Genomic DNA, 22289 nt, shown 5'->3' on the forward strand with positions numbered 1-22289 from the left:
AGAAATGTAACTATGCATAAATGGGAAGAACCGACACGAAACATTTACAAAATAAATTAAGGCAAAGATTTGTGGGCAAGATATGACAATAAAGTAAAAATGTCCTGCAGTTTCATTACTGATAAGGCAATGATCTGTGGCTTCATAACAATAAGAAACCATGCTTGAGCTTGTGACACATTAAATGCTATACTACAGGGGGTATCTCATTTTTGCAAAAATTATTACTTTCTAGTGTGATTTATACCTTTTATTTAGCATTACTTTACATCACCATTTGGGCATAGTATGATGTACTGCAAAGTCAAATGACTCAACTGTGCAGCGTTAATATGTAACAGACAGAGACACATGTAAAAATGATGAGACTAATAACTATTCTAACTCTGGTGCTGTAGTCAACTTGCAGTCATAACATTTCTTTTCATTTAAAAATTCAGGACCCACATTTGTTCATTGTATTTAGAAATGTAGAGTTAAAGCACCCCGATATAGTAGTTTCCCAACAACAGACAACATGGAAACAACCTGAAAGCCTCCTCACAAGAACCTCAACTCACAACTTCAAAAAGATACTGAAATATAAGGCAGAGTGATAACTGATTCCTTTGTACGATACTGGCATCCCACAAACACAAAAACATGCTAATGAATTTTAAAAAGTAATATAACAGTGAAACAGTAGAGACATAATGTGTTTCTGGTTTAACAAATGATTGTCATTTCACTCTTGAATAAATAAACATCATGCAGTCTAAGTAGGCTCATCGCACCCAGCAGCATTAATGTCAAACCCTTCATGATAAAAATTTATTAGCATATGGTATTGTTTTTATAAAATAGGAAAGTAAAATTGCTCATGGTAAGACTTAGATTATGGATTTTGTCATGAAATCATTAATCTCTGTAATTTACTAATAGACAGTAGGGGTAGGGGGTCTCAGCACAGTATGGTGCAGGGTTAAGATGCAACAACGACAAGCACATTTCTCTAGACTAAGACAGAGCAGCTGGGTCTTGTCCTGTGGTATTTATTGTAGTGGGATAATCGCGTCAAAAGACATTTTTACTTGGCTACTAATATTAACAATGGATCTGTTACATTTCAGTGTCCTAGTAAGACATGTCAGTGGGCCAGCGTTCACAATACAATGTCCGTTGAACTGCAACACTTAAGTGGAATTGAGTCTAAATTGTTATTAGTTACCTCTGTGTTTGACAAGTTGTCCACCATGAGAAAAGAAATGGTAAAGGCAAATTAGAAGCAACAGGCAACATTGACCACCACCTCCTTAATGTAGATTATACGCTTTAAATGTTTGGCTTCAGCATACAAACAGGTACAAACCTAAACCGATGGCAGAGCTAGTAAAAAAAAAAAAAAGTATATAAATTTCATCCCAAAAATCAGGCATTTTAAAAAGGGGATCATTTGTGTTAGAAAAAAATTAAATAACTAAATAAATAAAAAAGAGGAAAGTAAAGGACATCATGGGCTCTATTTTCATGTCAGCAAACACTACAACAAGTAGCACGATGCTATGTTGCAATTTTCCCCACCTGACCACAGGGTAGGATTTTCTGTCAGAGCAGCAACAAGATGGGAGTCCCAAGCAGATGAGGCATTGCAAGGCAAAGTGTTTGATTTTGGGGGGGGGGGTCATTTGTTATTCTATCTGTAAGTGCCAACTAGTGACATCAGAACCCTTTAGAGCTTTTCAGTCTGACACTGCTATTATGAGCAATAACAGCAGATGCACCATGACCTACAGTTTGTCTGCTCTTTGAGAGTGCCACAGGAAAATAGAGCTCTAATGTGTTTACTTCACAGCCTACTAACAGCCTTTTGGAATGAAAGCCTTTCAGATAATAAATATTCATAATAATGCGTCTAATTTCCGTACACTGCAGAAGTCCTGTAATGAGTTCATTCAGGCCTGTTACGTCTCCTGAGGCCCGGCGCAGGCTGCTCCGCTCCAACCTCCTCAATGTTTTTCTCATATGACTCCTCTAGTGAGGGCATGAGCTCAGAGTCCTCCAATCCCTCTTCCTCCTCCTCCTCCTCCTCCACAGCAACCTCCTCCTCTTCCTCTACGTGTCCTTCTTCCTCTGCTTCCCTGTCAGAATCCTCCGGTATGAGCTCCTTCATCTCTTCGCCTTCTGTTGCCGCTTCATCTTTGGCTTCCAAATGCTTTTGATAGATTTTCTCCAAAACCTCTGTTGCTCCTGCAGAGGTGTGCTTTTCCACCATGGAAGCTTTCACTGCCGTGGTGTCGTCAGCGCCGAGTGACTCAATGAGGTCATCAAGATTACGCCCACATGATGCCTCTGAAAGTCACAAAACAAGTGATATAAAGTGAACCACATATTTTATTGATAAATAGCCCAGCTACCTGCACAATAAAGTCCCAGTCTTAAAGAATAGCCTGACAAAAATCAAATTAAGGCCTGATGATGAAAAGCCTGGTAAAAAAACTATTAAATATAGTATAATATACATTTCCATCAGCACAACAGTATGAAGATATCATACTCTGCTGTTTCTCATTTTAATCAGAAATACTGTTTTAGTTCACTAATTGATTTCACTCACTTCTATTCTGCTGTTTTTCCAGTGCTGTTAAGTTACTGTCAATAAAAGTTAACACTGCCCGTGGATACCAGAGCTGGAAGGAATGCTATCCTTTGAACTGTTAGACAGCTTGTGAACCATTGCAGGAAGTGTTTATTTGGACGTAGCTTAGGGTAAGGTTAACAGCGGTCGAAAAACTCCAAAATAGAAGAAACAGGAAATAATCAGTGAATGAAAACTGTTTTTCTGTTGGGAGAAACTTAGAGCAGCAGCAGAGTGGGAGTATGGCATGACTCTGATGAAATTAGTGCAGTGGAACATTATGTATGTAATACTGAATTTATCAAAATAAACGACAAGGAGGAAGAGTGGAGTTCGCATTAAATAGAATCAACAGCAAACAAAACAGGAGCAGATAAGACATCAGGGAGGCTTCTCACTCAATTATGATGATATAAATATACGCATGGATTAGGAATAAAGGATTGCCTCTAATATAAACCTGTTTCAAATGAAGGCCTGATCCTCACTTCACCTCAGATTAATAAAAGGCCACTATTTGAAATATGTACAGTATATTTGAAAATTACATTTACATGACAGTGTTACATTCTGCTGAACCGTGCAGAGTTTGCAGGATTCCACTGAATCCAAACAGCAGCTGGCTTCCCATTGGTTGAAGGTGTGCTAGTAAAATCGATAGCCGCAGTGTTGCAATGAAAACCAGATTCTCAAAAGGACAACCCAGAAAAGCACCACAGCACACTCGAAACCGAGGTCTGAACCGAACTGTGGATTTGGTGCATCGTTACACCCCTACTGTGTTCTGATCTTTTTGCAAATGACACTTTAACCACATTTACAATTCAAAAATCTGATGCAAAACACTTCCACATTGAGACACAGGTATGGGTCATTGGAATTTCAAACAACACCACACATAACACTGATGCCACACCCGCACAGTATGTATTGTAAGCTGTGGCTGCAGCATGAAGCATGGCTGCACTATCAACATCTTATTCTCTAGGCTGCAGTTTGCTGTTTTGGGTCTTTCAGTTAAACTCTGATTTTAAAAACAACCGGGTAAGCCTGCTGTGTGCACACAGAGAAGACGGACATCATCCTACCGTTGATGATCAGGGGTGGACAGTCCATTCCTCTCTTCTTCATCAGGAACCGGATTGTCTGGAGTTGAGACATGATCTCATTCTTTTGCTCCTGGGCCACCGACTTCACACTGAAGAGGAAAGAGAGGATGAAAACAAACTACTCTGAGCATGCAGGAAGCACATAGCCCCTTAACTGAAAACGAATTACTAGTTGGTGGCTCAGGCAGTACGCTGGTCAGCTTAGCACGCTGTTAGCATGCTAGTTAGCTTAGTGGGCTAGTAAGCTTTACAGATTGTTTGGTTAATTTGTTGGCTAAATACATAAAATTACAATAAAAATCACAGTTACATATACAACTTATATACAACAAAAACCTGGATGAGGTAGATTAAAATCCTGGGTAAACCACCTTGTAAATCTCTGTGTATTAGGAGTTTTTAAATCTGGTGTCTGTGGCGACATTCTGGCGAACCAGTAGTGATGTGTTTTATGCCAACCAGCAGTGATCGGTTTGCTAGAGCTGAAGGGGGTAGCAACCAGAGACAGCAGCCCCTCAGTATGGCAGAGCCTATACGTCATAAGCTCGTGTTGACAGTCTTGTGTAATTACTCTCACCGTCAGAAGAGAGAAACAAAAGTTCCGCAAGTTTTAAAAAAAACGTTCTACATTTTGGGAAATATTCTTATTTGCTTTCTTGCCAAGAGTCCTTCCTTTGAAGGAGAGGGAGGGGCGGCTGTGGCTCAGGAGGTAGATACTGAACCCCGAATTGCCCCTGGCGGCTATTCCGCCAGTGTATGAATGAGTGTGAATGTTAGTTTCCGTTTGAGCACTTAGGCTCAGTGTATGAATGTGTGTGACTGGTGAATGCAGTGTAAAAGCGCTTTGAGTGGTCGAAAGGACTAGAAAGGCGCTATACAAGTACGGAGCATTTACATTTACATTTGAATAACTTCTCATGACAGTGTAAACACTAAAATCCAAACAAAGTAAGTTATTCTTATAATAAAATGTCTGCCAGGACTGAACACAAAAATAATTCTATATATATATATATATATTTTTGTGCAACACCCAAATTTGGAAAGAACTGGACATTATCATTTTCTACTACAAAGTCTTCAGATAATATTTTCTACTGTCTGAAACAGTATTATGGCATTATAGTATTTCAGAAGATACAAGGGTAACTGCCAGCAATCTTATTTATACTGCAGGCTGCTAACAGAAAAGAGATAAGGATGGACAGTAGTGGACAGAAAAGTGAGGCTCATAGTCAGAACCACAACTGTCAGAGCCGGACCGCTCAATACATTCACTATGCATACTGTGTAGGGTCCCACAAATTGCAAATGTTTACAACTTTGATGAATCTCTGTCTGTTACCTCTGTAAGTTAACCACATTGCGCATGAACATGCTTTCATATGTGCGTGCACAAAATGAAACTCGCTCATTCCAGCAGCGACCTCTGTGTGGACCCGTCTGTATTTTTACCAAAGTACTTGACTTAAATGGATTTATTTCATCACTAGAGTTATATGCAATAAAACAATTACAGGCAAATGTGTTTTTGCATCGGTGTGGGACAAAATAACTGAAATGATTTACAGACTGTACAGACAGCCACAGCCTGTAACAAAAGTCTGTGAGGTTAGTTTAAGCCAGGGGTTTTCAAAGTGAGACTGTGGGGCTACCGTCAGACAATGCTTGGGAAAATGCACTCTCCACCCTCCCTTAGTTCATGATTATGTTATTGATGCCACAGACACTCAACAATGGGACAGCGTTTCACCATATCTTGGAAAAATACAGCAAAGAAAAAGCTAGAAACGACGGATTTTACATACGAGTCAATGGAGCCTAACCTCAGTTAGAAAGAGTCCTATACTGCGCTGTGATTGGCCAGCAGCGTATTTGGGTCAATTGCGCTACTTTCGTAACATATTACTCCCAACACTGGTCCTAAGTCATGTTTTAGTTCCTGATTCTGTGAGTTAAAAATCCCCAAACCTATCATGTCTCTGAGCTACAGTATCTATTTAACCAAATCACACACATTCAGGCTGTTGTATGTGATCTCCTTTTGATAACTAAGGTAATATTTTCTCACTTCAATTCAGTGAGCCTTCCTCTCACTCATACTTGGCGTTAAAAAGAACAGAATACAGAAAACAGCCAAAGGTTAAATGACACATGGTGTAACGTTACGTTACCATGACAGCAGCAATGCAGAGATTACTTTTACAATTAAGTGACAATGAAGAAAATCAATTTTAAGAGACTACTAATAACAGAAACCTGTTCCTCATGTTGATAATCCTAATATTTCATGCTTTGCAGGGACAAACAGTAAATTTGCGGTGCTGTCTTGCTGCAGTCTTGGAAAAGTGCTCTGTTATGAGGCAACAGTTGTGCTGCAGTGAAGCAATTTCCAATTTTCAGAGATTACAGAGCACCACATTGTTGGGTCTCAAATACACCCAAACGTTAGGGGATCACACTTGGGGAAGTTTTGCAGGTGCGGCTTTTCTCCAGAGGAATCCCTGCTTAGACCGGGCACAGCACTTCACTGCAACGCACCGACGCGTGACGTATTTCTGTATTCAATGACGTGGATTACAACGATGAGGTGGAGCCCTACTCACCAGTTAGTGAGCGGGTCCAGCTGGGTGAGGATGGAGTTGAGCATCCTCTCCGTCTGCGCTAGCCTTTGTTCCAGCTCGTTCAACTGGTTCTCTGTACAAAAACAAACATACAGACACACAAGAGGATTACTCATGGTAAACAAATATCTGTTTGACCAAAGAAAACACAGATATGCAAATAGAAAACCCAATGCGTGCGATACACACCTGCCTCTACTGATTTTTTGGCTCCTTTTGCAAACTTGTCCTTTTGTGCCTCGTCATCTGCAGATTTGATCTGTGAGTTGAAAAGAATGAAGTGATACAGACTTTGCAGAGATCGCCTATCAAAGATGTAAATTCCCTCAGTGTAATTTGGTGTTGCAGGTGTCTTTACTTACCTTCAAAAACTTGTAAGCTGCAAACACTCCAACTCCGATAGCGTAGAGGGGCATCAGTGTGAACACGTAGCCCTTGTTGCTGTTGGACTTGTACTTGTCACTCTTCAGCTCTTGTTCCATCAGCTTCTTCATCTGCTGCATGTTCTCAGGGGTCTGAGCTGAACCGGGTGCGTTCACGTTGATGGGCTGACCTCTGACTGCGCCCGGGCCCGGACCTGCTGCTGCAAATACATCAGGAGGACAAAACAGACGACAGATGGTGAGGTTTCTGCCCGACCGTGACGCCGGAATCACACAGGAGGTGTGTCCACCATGCGTTTCAGCAGCGGAACGTTTAGCTTGCCCCACGTTGTTGTTTATTTGTCATTTTGTGTGCTTCTTCTACTGATCACAGCTCTCTGTGTGTAATAAAATGCATCAAGGCAAATTCTTTGTATCGAGGCTTCGTTTAATCCATGTAACTATACAGCACACTGTTTCACATGGACATTTCTTATAGTCGCACATCGCGCTTACGCTGTGAACACGACGTGAATATGATGGAGCTGTTTGCAAAGTGGAGGAAGAGAGAGAAAACAGCTAGGGCAAAAGAAGAAAGTCTCCAAAGTGTGGTATTATTTCAAGCTAAAGAAAACAACAACTCTGTAATGTTACCGTCTTGGCAACAGCACAACGGCACCGGAACAAAAAGCAGCTGGTGTTCTGCCAGCAGACCACAGACAAGGTAACAGTGACAGCAACTTTAGCAGTTAACTGAAATCATGACTGATTGTTGAGTTGAAGGCAAAGTAAGCTGCAGTCCTCAGCTGAAAATATGCACACGTGCGTTTGAGTTGTAACCTCACAGTCAAGAGTTAACTGGGTGTCGGGGAGCTGCACCTTTTAACTCCCCTCCAGCTCTCTCTGCATCTCAGACAATCCCTGCTACCTGCGTGTGCTAATCCATCCTTTCACCCAGATTCTTTGTCTTTATAACTGTTATCTTTATAATAACAAACAGCTGTTTCGTGTGCAGATCGCTCATTTCATGTATGTTTTCTTGACAAAACGTGGCTTGGAGACAAGTGTCGGGTGACAGAGCAGATCAGTCATGTAGTGTGAACGCCACAACGACTTCAAGACTCCCATCGCAAGATGGCAAGTTGTGTAGTGTGAACTGCACGGCCATCAGCCGACGCTGAAAGCCAAGCAAAAGTACTTCTTGAACGACGCATCGATGAATCGTTGAAATAATCTATAAAAGCTTTGAGTACTAAAATCATCGTTTTCAATTCAATTTTATTTATATAGCGCCAAACCACAACAGTTATCTCTGAGCGCTTTTCATAAAAGGGATAGAAAGCAGTTGCCAGACAGCTGTGTGACTTTCTACAGAGCAATAGTTAGAAAATAGGATTTTCAGTCAGGATTTATAGTGCATCATAGCACAGAGACAGCACTGGTAAAAATTACAATTCTAATTGCATCAGACAAAGGACTTTACTTGCTCTGTACTTGTATTATTAGATCTTAGTGCTGCATTCAATATCATTGACCACCATATCCTATTACAGAGACGGGAACATTTAATTGGCATTAAAGGAACCGCTCTGTGCTGGTTTAAGCACTATTGTTCAGATCAATCTCAGTTTGTAGATGAATCATTAGTGCACGCCAGAGTTCCACAAGGTTCTGTGCAGGGAGGACCAATCTTGTTCACCTTATATATGCTTCTTTTCTATTATCAGGATATGGGTTACTTGTGGTTCTTAAGAGTGTCCAAGAGTCAAATGAGAGGGAGGCAGACACCATCTCCACATTTAAGAGTAGGCTTAAGACTTACGCCTACTGTTGTTATTGCATTGACTGCTTCTCTCTCTTTTTAGCTCATTGTTTTGGTTTTCACAAACTACACTTTTACTGTTTTGATTCCCTCTCAAAATCCTCATAGAGGAGTTTCCAGAAGAAGCAGGCCAAACATACCCAAAAATGAAAGTGAATATTCAATATATAATATTAATTTCAGCAGGTAGACGCAGAACAAGAGTTCACATTAATGCCAACATTGCTTCCGGCCTGTTTGCTAAATGTTTGCCATGTCAACTTAACAGGTCAATGTTGCGTTTACAGTTTGTTCCGCATCCTCAAGTCCTTCAATGAAGATATTGAGAGATAAGACGGTGTATCAGTGTACCCCCACTGTGAAGCCAGGACAGTTAAGGTCATTAGGAAGGGAACAAATTACCCCCTTTATGCGCAGTAAGATGTATAAGATTAAAAATCCTTACAAAATATATTTCATGTTACTTTATGGTCAATGGTCTATGAAAGGAACAAAATCTCTTGGATTGCTCCTTCTTAAAAGTGTGATCCAGTCCAGCTGACTGATATAGCCAAATGTAATGGTTTTGTGCTGACCAAACTGAACTTGAATGGGGTGGCTGTTTGGTCCCCTCTGACATCAGCAGGCCTCAGCTCCCCCAATAGCTGATGGACCACACCTAACAGAGAGGAACCAATCCACGCCAGTGATATGTCTTAACCCTGAGTATGGCTTCCCGGTGTGGGACTAAAAAGAACATGCAGTCTAAAAAGTAAAACGCAGAGTGGCATCATCTAATCTTGTTGCGGATTTACACCTTACAGGGAAAGATATGATTGATTATAGATAATGTAGCTTGTTTTTACTTATCTTCTATCTAATAGATGGAGTTTATTAGACGTTCATGGCGCTGAACAAAAGTGTGTAATCACGCGTGGACTTGTGCTACAAACTCTCTTCTGACTTGACCATAGCATGTAAATGTCGTCTTCTTCTTTCATGACCTTTATTTTTGAAAACCCTGTCAGTGCACGTAGCTATTCCAAGTTAGCAGACCAGTGAGCTCAAGGCAAAATGACATAGCCTAACTTGCATGGTGACAAGCTTGGGCACATGCGCCAGTGGTGTGTGTAATTTCCCACTGCGACAACAGAAAGATGTCCTACCTTTTCTGGTGTAGCGAGGGTCAAATCTAGTTTCCTTCGCCCCGGCCCCGCCGCCGACGCCAAACAACCTGGGCAGGACGACGAACGTGAAGAGCACGGCCGTGAAAGCCAGGGCGACTTGTTGTGACGTTGACAAAACCATCCTCTCGTGAACACACAAACGGGACGGGACACCCGCCGAAAAGGAGCAACGCCAGCCGCTAAATGTGTGGCTAAAGACACGGGAGACAGTTAGGAAACGCTCAACTGACAGGCTAATATCCAGCGAAAGCAGTGTGATGAGACCTAAACTGTGCGGCTCCGAACAGCTGCTCCGCTGCAATAACAAGAACCGGACTTCCGGAAAGGACGCTTTCAGAATAAAAGCGCCAACTGGAAAAACTTGTGCCACTGATTCACAAAAGTCAAACTGCCTGGGGCCAGACGTTTTTTTTAGATTTGTTAAATTAATATGGTATTAATAAGAGAAAAACGAGTCGGGGTGGTGGCCTATTTCAATCAAATAACAATTTGCAGGAAACGTAATAAGCATAGGCCTACAAGGACTGTGAGAGAGCTTTGTTTCAAATCTAGCACTCTGCGCTCTAGTGGGCAGAGGAACAAACATGCAGTTGATGTCTGTTGGACCCTTAAGGGTTTTCTGGGAAGCTGTGGCTTCGGTTAATGCTGGAAATTGCACTTGAGTGGTTTTAAACACACCCTTCTGTCAAGGCTGGTGCTATATAAATAAATAAACAAAACCATCTCTATCTCTGTTTCAAACTGTAGCACTTGAATCAGTTCAGCATATTTGTTGAAACTGATGTCCACATGGTTGAAATGCACTTATTGTTAGTCGCTTTGGATAAAAGCGTCTGCTATAAATGTAATGTAACGTAATATGAGGAGGCCTACAATATTGTTTTGAGATATTTCAGTATTCGGTGGCACACCAGTAAAAGTATCAAGGAGCTGTCAGGGGAAGTATGCTTATTCTGTCTTACTCAGGAAGTAAGTTTCTGCTGCAAGGGGGATATTAAAATACCACACAGAAGTCCATTAACAGACCATGTGAAATCCAAAGGAACGGGAATACTGAGGAACTTAAAACTACATGGACAATTTCCACCTTGTCTCCTGTGGTGAGGACAAAGTGGTTTCAGATGTCTTTTTTAAAAGTCTATAATGAGTTATTTTTATTTTCCAGGTGATGGAGGCTAGGTTGATGCAGAGCACCACATTGGATTCTGATCTGTTTCTCTGTGGGCTGACTCACTCTCTGTAGAGATCAAACCTAGTGCCCTGGTAGCAGTCTACCGTATGCAAACATTTTGCAAAATACGCTTATTTGCTTTCTTACCAAGAGTTAGATGAGAAGATCTGTACGACTCTCAGAATCGTCTGTTAAATATGAACGTACAGCCAGGAGATGGAACTTACTCAAAGCAGAAACATGGCTCTCTCCAAAGTAAAAACAAATCTGTCAATCAGAATAATTAAAGCTCAACAATTAACATGTTTAATTTATACAAAAACCTCTGCGAGGTTGCACAACTCTGCACCCAGCCAAGAATTTGTTGATCCATCTTTGTTGTAACTTTGGTGATGATGGTGACTCAATTGTGTGATGATTATATTGTAGGTACCAAATCGGTGCTGCTCCCTACACAGATAGGGATCCGGCAGGCAAAAGTGGTCCTGTCTGTCAAATAAGGTTACCACTAGATCACTTTTAACAAATGACAAGGTTTTGAGCTTTTATATTTTATTTCAAAACTGCCTTTTATTGCAAAGATTCTAGAAAGAATTGTGTCCAAACAGCTGCTCACTGTACTGGAAAATAACAAAATATTTGAAAAGTTTCAGTCTGGTTTCAGGAAGTACCACAGCACTGAGACTGCCCTGCTTAAAGTCGCCAATGACCTTTTAATGTCTGCTGATGAAAGCATGTGCTCAGTCCTGGTACTCCTGGACCTTAGCGCTGCTTTTGACACCACTGATCACAACATCATGTTAGACAGACTGAGGTGGGGATCTCTGGTACGGCCCTAGAATGGTTTTCATCCTACCTGTCAAATAGGAAGTTTTGTGTGTCTGTAAACAAGTATGTCTCTTTGTTCTGTCCAGTTAAATATGGTGTGCCTCAGGGGTTGGCCTTTTCATATTTATGCTGATGACAAACAAATGTACTTGCCCGTCAGATCCACAGACCCTGGAATGCTGAGTTCACTTAACAACTGCCTTTGTGAAGTAAAAAAATGGATGTCATATAATTTCCTCCAGCTGAACTCAGACAAAACAGAAATCCTGGTCATCGGGTCTCAGCAGATGGCAAAACAAATACTGCCATCTGCTGGTTCCCTAGTAAATCACATTAAGCCTGTGACAAAGAACCTTGATGTTTGGTTTGATAGTAATTTAAATTTCGAGCAGCACACCACAAAGCTTGTTCAATCATGTTTTTATCAACTTAGAAATATAGCAAAAATTCGATCTATGTTAACTTTTAAGGACACCGAGACCATTTTACACGCCTTCATCTCATCATGCCTGGATTATTGCAACAGCCTTTTCACCTGTTTAACCCAAAAATCTATTAATCGACTCCAGACTGTCCAGAACTCAGCTGCCAGGCTTTTAACCAGAACAAAGAAATATGACCACATTACTCCTATTTTAGCTTCATTACACCGGCTCCCAGTATGTTTTAGAATTGACTTTAAAATTCTATTGATCACTTTTAAAGCTCTTCATGGCCTCTCGCCTTGTTATATTTCTGACCTTTTAGTCCCATACACACCAGCACGTACCTTGAGATCCTCGGGCAGAGGTCTGCTGTCTGTTCCAGAGTCTCGACTGAAAACTAAAGGGGACAGAGCGTTTGCTGTCAGGGCCCCGAGGCTCTGGAACAGCCTGCCGAGGAAATCAGGTCAGCTGAGTCAGTGAACTCTTTTAAGTCCCTTCTTAAAACATACTTTTATAGGAGAGCTTTTCCCGATCTTATTTGACTTTATTTTATCCCTTTTATTTTATTTTACTAATTTTATATTTATCTTAAATGTGTATTTTAGTCTTTTCAATGTTTTAAAAATTATATGAAATAAAAGCAAATACTGTGACCGCAACTCTACTGTACACTAACAATGTAATGTCTAAAAAACCCCTTTAACACTGATAGTCGCAAATTTGTATCACACCTCTTCCTTTTAGACTGCAGCTGAGATAGCATATGTATTCCCCCAATGCCTGTTTGCGCATATTCAAGAAGTACCTGGGAACCTTTTGCAAGCCCTGGTTTCTCGTTAATGCCTGTTGTCGCTAATTTGGATCGTACATAATTTTTTTGTAATATTTTTTAAGTGACGATACGGCGGAGCTAACGGCCGTGTGTGGAGCTAGCTAGCTTGCTTAGCTAAGTGCATCTGTAACTCACATCATTTTAACAGGGCTGATAACTTTGTCTTAAAACTAAATGTATTCACCAGAGAAAGTGAACAGCCAACTCCTAATAAGCTTTTTCAATGGCACTGGTTAAATTTACACAGTGCCGTGGGTACGAGTCACTCTAGCCTGACAGGTCACCATGGTAACGACTTGTCAATCACAGATAATCCCGCACTGAAACATACTCTGCTTTATGGTCTATTTTAAAATAAATAGGACCATAATTTACTAAATCCACATCATTTTGTATTGACTTGAAACTAGCGACTGAGACCATAAACTCATTATCAAAGTGTTTACTGAGGTAATTATTCAGCTGTAGGGTCATTTTACCATTATTTCTAAGGGAGCCGGACTTCTTTTTGCAACCATAAGTCGCCCCTTGCTGGATTTTCAATAGAATGCAGGTTTCAGGGACTTCCGCATCGGCTTCATATTGTAGACCAGAAGCTTCCCGCTTGGTACGAACGTTAAAACTATCATAGAGCTGTGGGTCTTTACTCTGCCGTTGTTGCTGGACTCTTGCTGTGTTGGCTGCAGTGGTCTGCATGTCTGTTGAAGGCTCTGTGAGCTGACTGGCCGGCCAGCTCGCTAGCTTCCCCCGCTGATAGTTGTGGAGCGTCACAACTCCGAAAACCTTTGAGCACATTTTGGATTCGCCATAATTTTTAGTAAAACTGTCAATATTCGACATCTACACAGCTGATTTCTCGCGGTAAATCTTCTCAGAAGTGGATTTAGCGATGAAATAGTTTTAAAAAATGTTCTGTTGTTGGCCTCTCTCTCAGCTTCTTTCCGCCCCTCACTTGAATGCTGGAATGAATGCTGGGATATCTGTGCTGTCAAGTTCACACAAGTTACGAACTGATGCATCCTCGGTAAAATGGGCGTGTCAAGAACACTTTTTAACTTTTAACCTTTCTTGCCAAAATGATAACTTGTGTATTGGGACAGTATTGAGAACACAAGCAAGAAGGTGAAACCAATTGAGGGGACCAGACAGGACCAGACCCAAATGCAGAAACACAAGGCACTGGCAACTAAACGTGTAACCAGTAGCTGAATGTGGTTACGCCTCCACGCTGTCTTGCAGACTCTGTGTACTGATGCCAGCTCATGAACACAGCAGCCGGACCCGAGCACAGACTTTCAAGACCGACAGAGGCCAGTTTGACCAGTGGGAATACAGTACGAAGGTGGTCCGAGTTACCAGTACGGGCAGAGTAAGCTAATTTGATCAGTAGCTGTAGGCTAACTGAGCTAATTAGATAATGGCAGCTAGTTAGCAGCAGTTAGCTGACTTGCTACAGCAACAAGTAAAGCTATCTGTCCATCAGGGACCTCCTTAATCACAGAGTTGAGGCAAAGCAGCAGGGGAACAAAAGAGAGAAAACCAGATAATAGTTTCCATCTAATATGATACAGTTTCAGCAAAATCAGTGAATAAAGGTGTGCTTTTGTTCACTAAGCAGTGGTGCCCGTCCCAGAAACACTATTTTTTAGCAGCTGATTCATCAACATTTTAAAATCGTTTTTCAGAAAATGACACTCTAAAATATCAAAGAATACCTACAAAACATTCATCTTCTTTATTTGCGTATTTGGTATTAAAGTAATCCAAAAGTAACTAAAAGTAATCAGGTTACCTTACTTATTACTTATTTTCTGGTACTTGGATTATGTTGCTGGTTACATTTTTTAACAAGTAATTAGTAATTGTAACGGATTCCATTTTTAAAGTAACCCTCCCAATTCTCCTCTCAACATTTTTTTTTCTTCTTTTGTGTGTTTTTTTTTTATTATCCTCTTCAACAAAGCTGTTGTGAAGAGATTCAGAGGAATCCATTCACACATTTCCTGACGGCTCTTTCAAAGGTTCTGAAATAACCGTCAGGAAATGTGTAACATTAAATGGATTCCCCTGAATCTCTGAATGAGAAGCTCAGGAATTTCCTCTACCTAATGGTGGGGAAATGAAAAGTCCATAGGGTGATGGATGTGGACCAAGCCGCTTAGAGCTTCCATTCAGATACCAGATAATAGAAAAAACACAAGAACTAAGGCAGGCACAGATCATAACCAAACAAGACAGGAGACAGACTGAAACAGCATTAAAGGCACCAAACACAGAGCAGACTAAAAAACTAATAATACAGATAGACTACAAACATAACAGGGAAAACAGACTGAAACTAGGACCAAACAGAACACAGAGAAGACAAGGCCAAAACAACACAAAGTGTGAACAGAGTAGACCAGGATCACTAAAATGACCCTAACCATATTTGCTGCATATAGTCGAATGGTAAAAACTTTTTTCATAATAGTAAATGATTGGATATACCACACTGTTCTAAATCTAAAGATCTTGTATTTCATAGGTTTATGTTTACATTTCCATACAATGTTCTAGAGTGAAAGTAATCTGCTGAGAGGGGTTGAAAAGTACACCAATACAATGTTGAAACAGAAAATATTTATTTGGCAAAACATTACTGTGGTAATAGTAGCACAGTGTTGTATACAGTAGCGGTAACAGTACAGCAGTTGCAACCGGTTAAAATTTCTGTGTTCTAAATAGTGTGCAGTGTTTTGAAAAAGGTGTTTTATGCAATTGAAAACTGTGCGGAAAAGGCTGAGAAATAGCTTATGGTTTTGGAAATTTGGTGTGCAGTTTTGCTCTTTGAGTGAGAGGTTTCAAAGATCGTGTGACATGTAAAGATTCCAACCCTAATCCAAGATGTCCAACAGGAAGTAAATCCAAACTAAATCCACAAAGGCACGAGAAACACTGGAGTACATAGGCATGGAGAACACTAGGCATGAAAACAATGAACTGGCACAGAGTGAAGGGGCAAACCACTTAAATACAACAGGTGAGGGAGCAACTAACGAGACACAGGTGAATCCACTAAAACAATCAGAGACAGCCAACACAGGAAGCAAAGAGAGACAGTGACACATGAAGCAGACAAAATTACAAACTAAAACAGGAAGTATCTCACATAATACACAAGGCATGAAATCACAAAATAAAACACCTTGACAAAAACTACCCAAGCAAAGAACACAGACAGATACTAAGTAAACTTAAACATGCAAATGAACAAAAGAATAAACTAGACTACGAAATCCCACACATGAAAGACTAAACACAGGGAAACAAGAACACACAACCAGAACACAAGTGAAACCCAGAAATTTCATAAAAACATAAGAACTTATGCTATAATAGCAGCTCAAAATCTATACTGAAACAGCTAATAAGCATTTCTAAATCAACCACAGCTGATTCCAATTTCAACCAGCTGTTGACGTTCTTTAAATTACATACACAATGCAGTAAAAACGGGACTTTGTGGAGTTGAGTTTCAACACAGAAGAGGAGAGAAGAATAGTTAGGGGCCAGGGAGAGGAGTAGCTGAACCAGGGCAAGTGTTTCTATCCAAGTGCATAGTGAGAGATGACATTAGATTTGATGTCTGTAAGAACATGTTGCCAAATGCTGTAGACCATAGGGATTAGCAAAGTGACTGTGCATTTTTGTCTCCTTCCCTTCTGTGTATTTTCTTTCTACATGTAAATAGGCCACAGGTAAACATGTAAATATGGTCATTGCAAATGTAGTGAACCTACACCTGGAAATATTACCACAAGCACTTGTAAAGGGGGTGTCACCTAAAAAGAATAGCTGTCTGCCCAAGGCTTTTAGGACTCCTTGGGTATAGCTTAATAATTACAACAAGTGTTACTAGTGATCAGTTAGTTCTTAATTGTTCAATTATTTTTAATTAGTTAGTTTAAGCAATCAGTCTCAGTTCTGAGGATGAGTCCTCCATGCATTGACCTGGGTTAATTACAGTTTTTTGCAATTGCTTAAACACTATAAGCAAGCCTTTGAACTAAAATTTCAAAACCATAGTTCCATTTTTTTTTTCAAGAAGAACACCCATTTCTCTAAACTCTACACACAAATCCCTTCATTTCTCATTGCCTACACCATGTGGTCACTGAGAAAGACCTGACATTCAATATTGTTCACTCAATCAGCACAGCTTGAGCTCAATTAGCACACAGCTACCCAGATGGAAACACAAACGGTCATAATTGATAATGCACCAATCAGAAGCTTCCACAGATAAAAGAGCCAGAGTCAGTTCATTCAGTTTTGGAACAATGGATCCAGAGAAATCTGAAGGAAAGTGTAGGACACCAGAGAGGAGGAGGAGTAAGAGGGGGAGGACGAGCATTATGGAGAGGAGTAAGAGATGAAGGAAGAGGAACAGTAAGAGTTGGAGGAGGAGATGAGATAGGAGGATGAGGAGGTGGAGGAGGCAGAGCAGGAGTAGGGCAGAGAAGGAAGTGGAGAACAAGAATCTCTGGCGAGATGTCTATGAAGATTCTCAGTCATCCAGGTCATAGTTATCCAACGTTATCCAGTTGCCCTTGATTTTAACCTTCGTTGGATAAGAATCTCTGGCCTGTCCCAGACCAAAGATAGGACGCTGGGGCAGAATAGTTGTTGTTGTTTGGTGTGTTGTGCTGTACAGCACACTAAGGAACGAAAAATGTGCACATGTACATTTGTTCTTTCTTTTGTATTCATGTGAAAGTTTTGAGGGGGATAACCACAAGCAACATTACTAATAACCAGTTTTTGTACATTTTGTTTTGAATTTATCTCAACAGTGTGTAAGACTGTGTTGTGGTGTGTGTGTGTGGTTGGTTTTTTTTTTTTTTTTGAGGGTCTTGAGTGTTATGTCTGAGGGCGAAGTTTGGTTTTTGAGCAAGATTGAATGGTTTTGTGTGGAGAGCTATCGAGAAACTGTAAAACAGTACCAACACATTCCCGTGATCAAAGTGAATATTTGTCAACTAACTAAAGTGAATGCAAGTGAGGGTAAATATGGATATAAAGTAAACAAACAATGATTAAAACATCCACCAGAATGCAATCAATGGGAGACAGAACAGAAGTAATAGGGTATCTGGGCATCTCCTCAAGCCTTCCCTCCGGGTACCATCCCCAAACCAACGGCCTGACGGAGAACGTTAACCAGGAGATGGAGACTGCACTACGCTGCGTCACTGCATCCCACCCAGCATCCTGGGGTTCCATGCTCCCTTGGGTTGAATATACTCACAACACCCTCACCAACGCATCTACGGTATGTCGCCCTTCCTGTGTGCTCTTGGTTATCAACCCCCTCTGTTTCCCTCTCAAGAACAGGAACTCGCAGTCCCCTCGATCCAGGCTCACATGCGGCGCTGCTTCAGGGTGTGGAGGAGGACTAGGGCAGCCCTGATCCACGCATCCAGCACCATGCAGAGGCAGGCCAACTGTCGTCGCCACCTGGCCCCCACCTACACTGCGGGGCAACAGGTACGGCTCTCTGAAAAACCCCTCCCCCTCAAGGTCTACAGCAGGAAGTTGGCTCCCCATTTCATCGGCCCATTCCAGATTGTAGTCTAAAACTGCTCCGGTCTCCTTTCTAGCCTTCTATCTTTTGATCCCGTGTTACTGAACCTTGCTTAACGCTGTTTTTTTTGTGTGTATTGACTCCCGTCGTCACTCCACTCCTGCTCCATCTGGATTCCCCCCTCACTGGACCTGCCCTTGGACAGTCCCTTGGATCCCTTGCCCTCTTCCCTGCACCTTTTTAAGTATTTCTGAAATTAAAGTTACTCACCACTTCTGCCTCCGTATGCTGAGTCTTGCATCCTACAGTCCTGACAAACCCTAACAAGAGAAGAGAGAGAGCCCACCCGAAAGTAATGTCTTAAAGCCCTATTTGCGCATATTCCAATCATCTCTTTCCATAATATCAACACTTTATTACAGTTTTTTTCCAATTGCTAACACACTAAAATGACATGCACAGCATGATTATTTAAACGGCCACACAGAGAGCAACACTTCTTCTCAAGTCTCAAAGTCTAAACACATTTTCTGCTTTACACACATTTTGCATATCAAAATGCCACTGAACACGGTTCTCTGCATAAGACACAACAATCTGACAAAGTCACATGTTTGCCCTTTCAAAACCCTACCATTCAAAATTACACTACATGAGCTAATTGGCTAATTACATGTGTCACCTGGCCAAACACCTCAATGGTTAATTGTTAACACTTCAATCAGGATGTAAGCACTATGAAAAGACCAAAAGGTAAGCACTTTTTTTTTTTACAACAACAATGGAAGATGTTGCAGAGAGAGGAAGAGGGAGGTTGAGAATAAGAGGGGGAGGAAGAGTGAGAGGTAGAGGGTAGAGCAGGTAGAGGATATCATGGCCAAAGAAGACAAAAACGCTTTCAAATTAAATCAGAGCAACCTTAGTTGATCATGTCATCAACCATGGGCTGACTATGCGTGAGGCTGGACAGAGAGTGCAGCCAAACTTGAGCCGTTTTGCTGTCTCCTCTGTCATCTGGACCTTTAGACTGGAAAACAGGTATGTAACCAAAATTTCATGTAGTACACCCCATGTCATAGTGTATCATTGGGTGACACCTGTTTACTTAGTGTATGACCAATGTATGATCAGCCATTCATGAACTGTAAAAGTTTCCTGTACAATGTACTCTACTGTGGGGGAAAACTATTTAGGCTGCATTGTCCAAGCCCTATATATTTTTTTTATATTTTTTCTAAAGGACTGAGAGACGACACCCTGGTGGAGGGAGGGGCCAAATGTTCACCGGGGTACAGGAAGCTGGCATTGTAAACTTGGTTTTGGAACATAATGAAATCAGATTACGAGAAATTCAAAGCCACATCATCCAAGACAACATCTTATTCAACAACATTCAACGAGTCAGTCTGTCCACATTGGCTCACATTCTCAAGCGAAACAAAATCAGAATGAAACAACTTTAAGGTGCCGTTTGAGAGAAACTCTCAAAGAAACAAAGAGGTCAGACGAGCATATGCGGATGTAAGTACTATATTGACTGCAGTAGACTACACGCAACATTGTTTCCCAGTGTACTGGATAACACTATTGACTGATCTTTGTTTTCAGGGAATGTGATGAGATTGATGTGGGTGCAATTCAGGGATGGATAAGGCACTCAAGGCGCTTCTTCCCTCGATGTCTGGCAAGGGAAGATATTGCCTGTGATGTTGACGAGGCGTTGTGGCCAGACCCGGCTGTGCGAGAAGATCCTGCCTAATTATTTTTCTTGCCTTTTTTTTTTTTTTTTTTTTTTACTGTAATATATTTTTTCTGAAATTTTCTTTTTCAGTTTACTGTTTTTGTAAGAATACTTTTGTTCAGTCCCATGTAAATATTTCTGCTGTGCATATGTTGCACTGACTTGTTTACTGTAGTGAAAAATAAAATAAAGTTTCAACAGCATGTGTGTTTCTGCAAATATTTCTGTGCATGTGAACAATCTGATACATATTTTAGTATTATGGCAAAGCATACTAAAGATGGGGGTGCTTTTCATTATGCCTAACAGTGTGTAGTTGGTTAGGCAAAAATCTGGTAATGTGAATGAAGTGTGTGCCATTTCATGCAAAAGTTTGATTTTGATAATGCTATGTGTAGTTTCGGTTGCAGTGCTTCATTTTGCAGGATATGAGGTATTTTTTGTGTTGGGTGTGTGGTTTTGTGAATTGTGTTAAGTATTTTGATAAAACCAGACTAGTTTGCAAAATTGTGTGTTAGCAATTGGAAAAACTGTAAATGCCATAGGCAGTTATACCATTATTAAATTCTTAAGCATTAGATAAAGGAAAGAAAGTATCTTAGTTAATCATCCAAAATGCTTAGAACGGTTACAGTTAAATACAATTACAGTTTTGTACAATTGCTTACACACTAAAATGTTATATAACACATTGTCAGTGAAACCTTAGACTCAGGGAGCAAAACTACAGCCCAGATCTGCACAATTATAAGCACATTCTCGGCCTCACACCTTTTGCAAAATACTTAACACACACAGGCTACATTAGACACAAAAATCTAACTCAATGTCTCATCTTTGTGATGTTAAGACATTACTGTCTAAAATGCCACACCTGTGAACTAATTGATCAAACATTGCCATCAGGTGTGCAGACAATTAGGTGCACAATTCTAAACTCACCAATCAAAAAGGCAACAGGTGTGTTTACCTGTCAGCCACAAAAAATTGGAAGGTAATGTTCCAGTAAGAGGAAGAGGGAGACCTCAAATGATATTAGAGCAACGTTGATTGACCATGTTGAAACCATGGGTTGACATTCAGAGAGGCTGGACAGAGAGTTCAGCCCAACTTGAACAGAAATACTGTTGCAACAGTAATTTGGAATCCTTAAAAAACATCACACACAGATGAAACAACTCTACAAAGTGCCATTTGAACAAAATTCGGAGATAGTAAAAGACCTGCGGCATGAACATGTGGAAGTATGTACTGTAATGCACACTGCCCAAATAACCCTTTGTCAAGTAAATCTATAGTAGGCCGACATTGAACAACACATTGTCTATCTTTCAGAGTTTTGCAAATGGAAGCTGTTGCAATCCAGCATGAATTTATCTTCGTAGATGAAGCTGGATTTAACCTGACTAAAGTAAGAAGAAGGGGAAGAAACATCACCGGACATAGACTTATTCTCAATGGGCCGGGCCAGCGTAGTGGTAACATCACCATGTGTGCTGCCATCTCCCAGAATGGGGTCCTCCACCTCCATGCACATTTGGTCCTTACAACAGGACCGTTAATCATGTTGTTCAGACAGACTGCACAACATCATCACAGCTGAAAACCAAATGGATGCAGAGCAGATGGGGTACATTATCTTCTGGGACAAAGTATCTTTCCACCGATCTGCTTTTGTCCAAAACTGGTTTCATCAGCATCAACAATATATACTCCAATACCTCCCGCCATACTCTCCCTTCTTTAATCTTATTGAGGAGTTTTATTTCGGCATGGCGGTGGAAAGTTTATGACCTCAAGCCCTATATCAGGATGCCCCTCATTCAAGCTATGGAGGATGCCAGCAACCAAATGGATGCAGCATCTGTGCAAGCGTGGATTTGCCATTCAAGACGATACTTCCCTCGCTGTCTTGCGAGAGAGGACATAGCCTGCGATGTGGATGAAGTGCTATGGCCAGATCCAGCCAGGCGAAGAGATAATTATACATTTTTAGTTTTTTGTACTGTACTTCATGCTTTCTTTTTTG

The 22289-nt window shown here is 40.9% G+C and overlaps 1 protein-coding gene and 2 long non-coding RNA genes across 6 annotated transcripts; 2 read left to right on the plus strand and 1 right to left on the minus strand.

The window, feature by feature from the left end:
• Positions 1–444: 444 nt before the first annotated feature.
• On the minus strand, positions 445–10041 carry ccdc107 (coiled-coil domain containing 107). Of its 2 annotated transcripts, none has more exons than XM_038739039.1 (6): positions 9677–10041; positions 6710–6927; positions 6537–6606; positions 6330–6420; positions 3703–3812; positions 445–2328 (listed from the first exon to the last, which is right to left on the minus strand). In XM_038739039.1, exons 1-6 carry the CDS (start codon positions 9816–9818, stop codon positions 1928–1930), a joined length of 1032 nt encoding a protein of 343 aa, XP_038594967.1. In that variant the 5' UTR covers positions 9819–10041; the 3' UTR covers positions 445–1927. The 2 variants fall into 2 exon arrangements, with proteins under 2 accessions (XP_038594967.1, XP_038594966.1); XM_038739038.1 differs by having other exon boundaries at positions 6710–6930; positions 9677–10039.
• Positions 10042–14003: 3962 nt separating this feature from the next.
• On the plus strand, positions 14004–18795 carry LOC119918546. Of its 3 annotated transcripts, none has more exons than XR_005447461.1 (3): positions 14004–14322; positions 18325–18482; positions 18725–18795. It is a non-coding gene; the product is annotated as an uncharacterized LOC119918546 (long non-coding RNA). The 3 variants fall into 3 exon arrangements; XR_005447462.1 differs by lacking the exon at positions 14004–14322 and adding an exon at positions 17859–18228; XR_005447460.1 differs by lacking the exon at positions 14004–14322 and having other exon boundaries at positions 17859–18482.
• Positions 18796–19415: 620 nt separating this feature from the next.
• LOC119918547 lies at positions 19416–20463 on the plus strand. Its single transcript, XR_005447463.1, has 2 exons — positions 19416–20040; positions 20128–20463. It is a non-coding gene; the product is annotated as an uncharacterized LOC119918547 (long non-coding RNA).
• Positions 20464–22289: the final 1826 nt, after the last annotated feature.

Source organism: Micropterus salmoides, unplaced genomic scaffold (genome assembly GCF_014851395.1).
Source record: "Micropterus salmoides isolate LMB-PRFRI ecotype aquatic unplaced genomic scaffold, ASM1485139v1 Ms_hic_scaffold_23, whole genome shotgun sequence".
Classification (NCBI taxonomy): domain Eukaryota; kingdom Metazoa; phylum Chordata; class Actinopteri; order Centrarchiformes; family Centrarchidae; genus Micropterus; species Micropterus salmoides.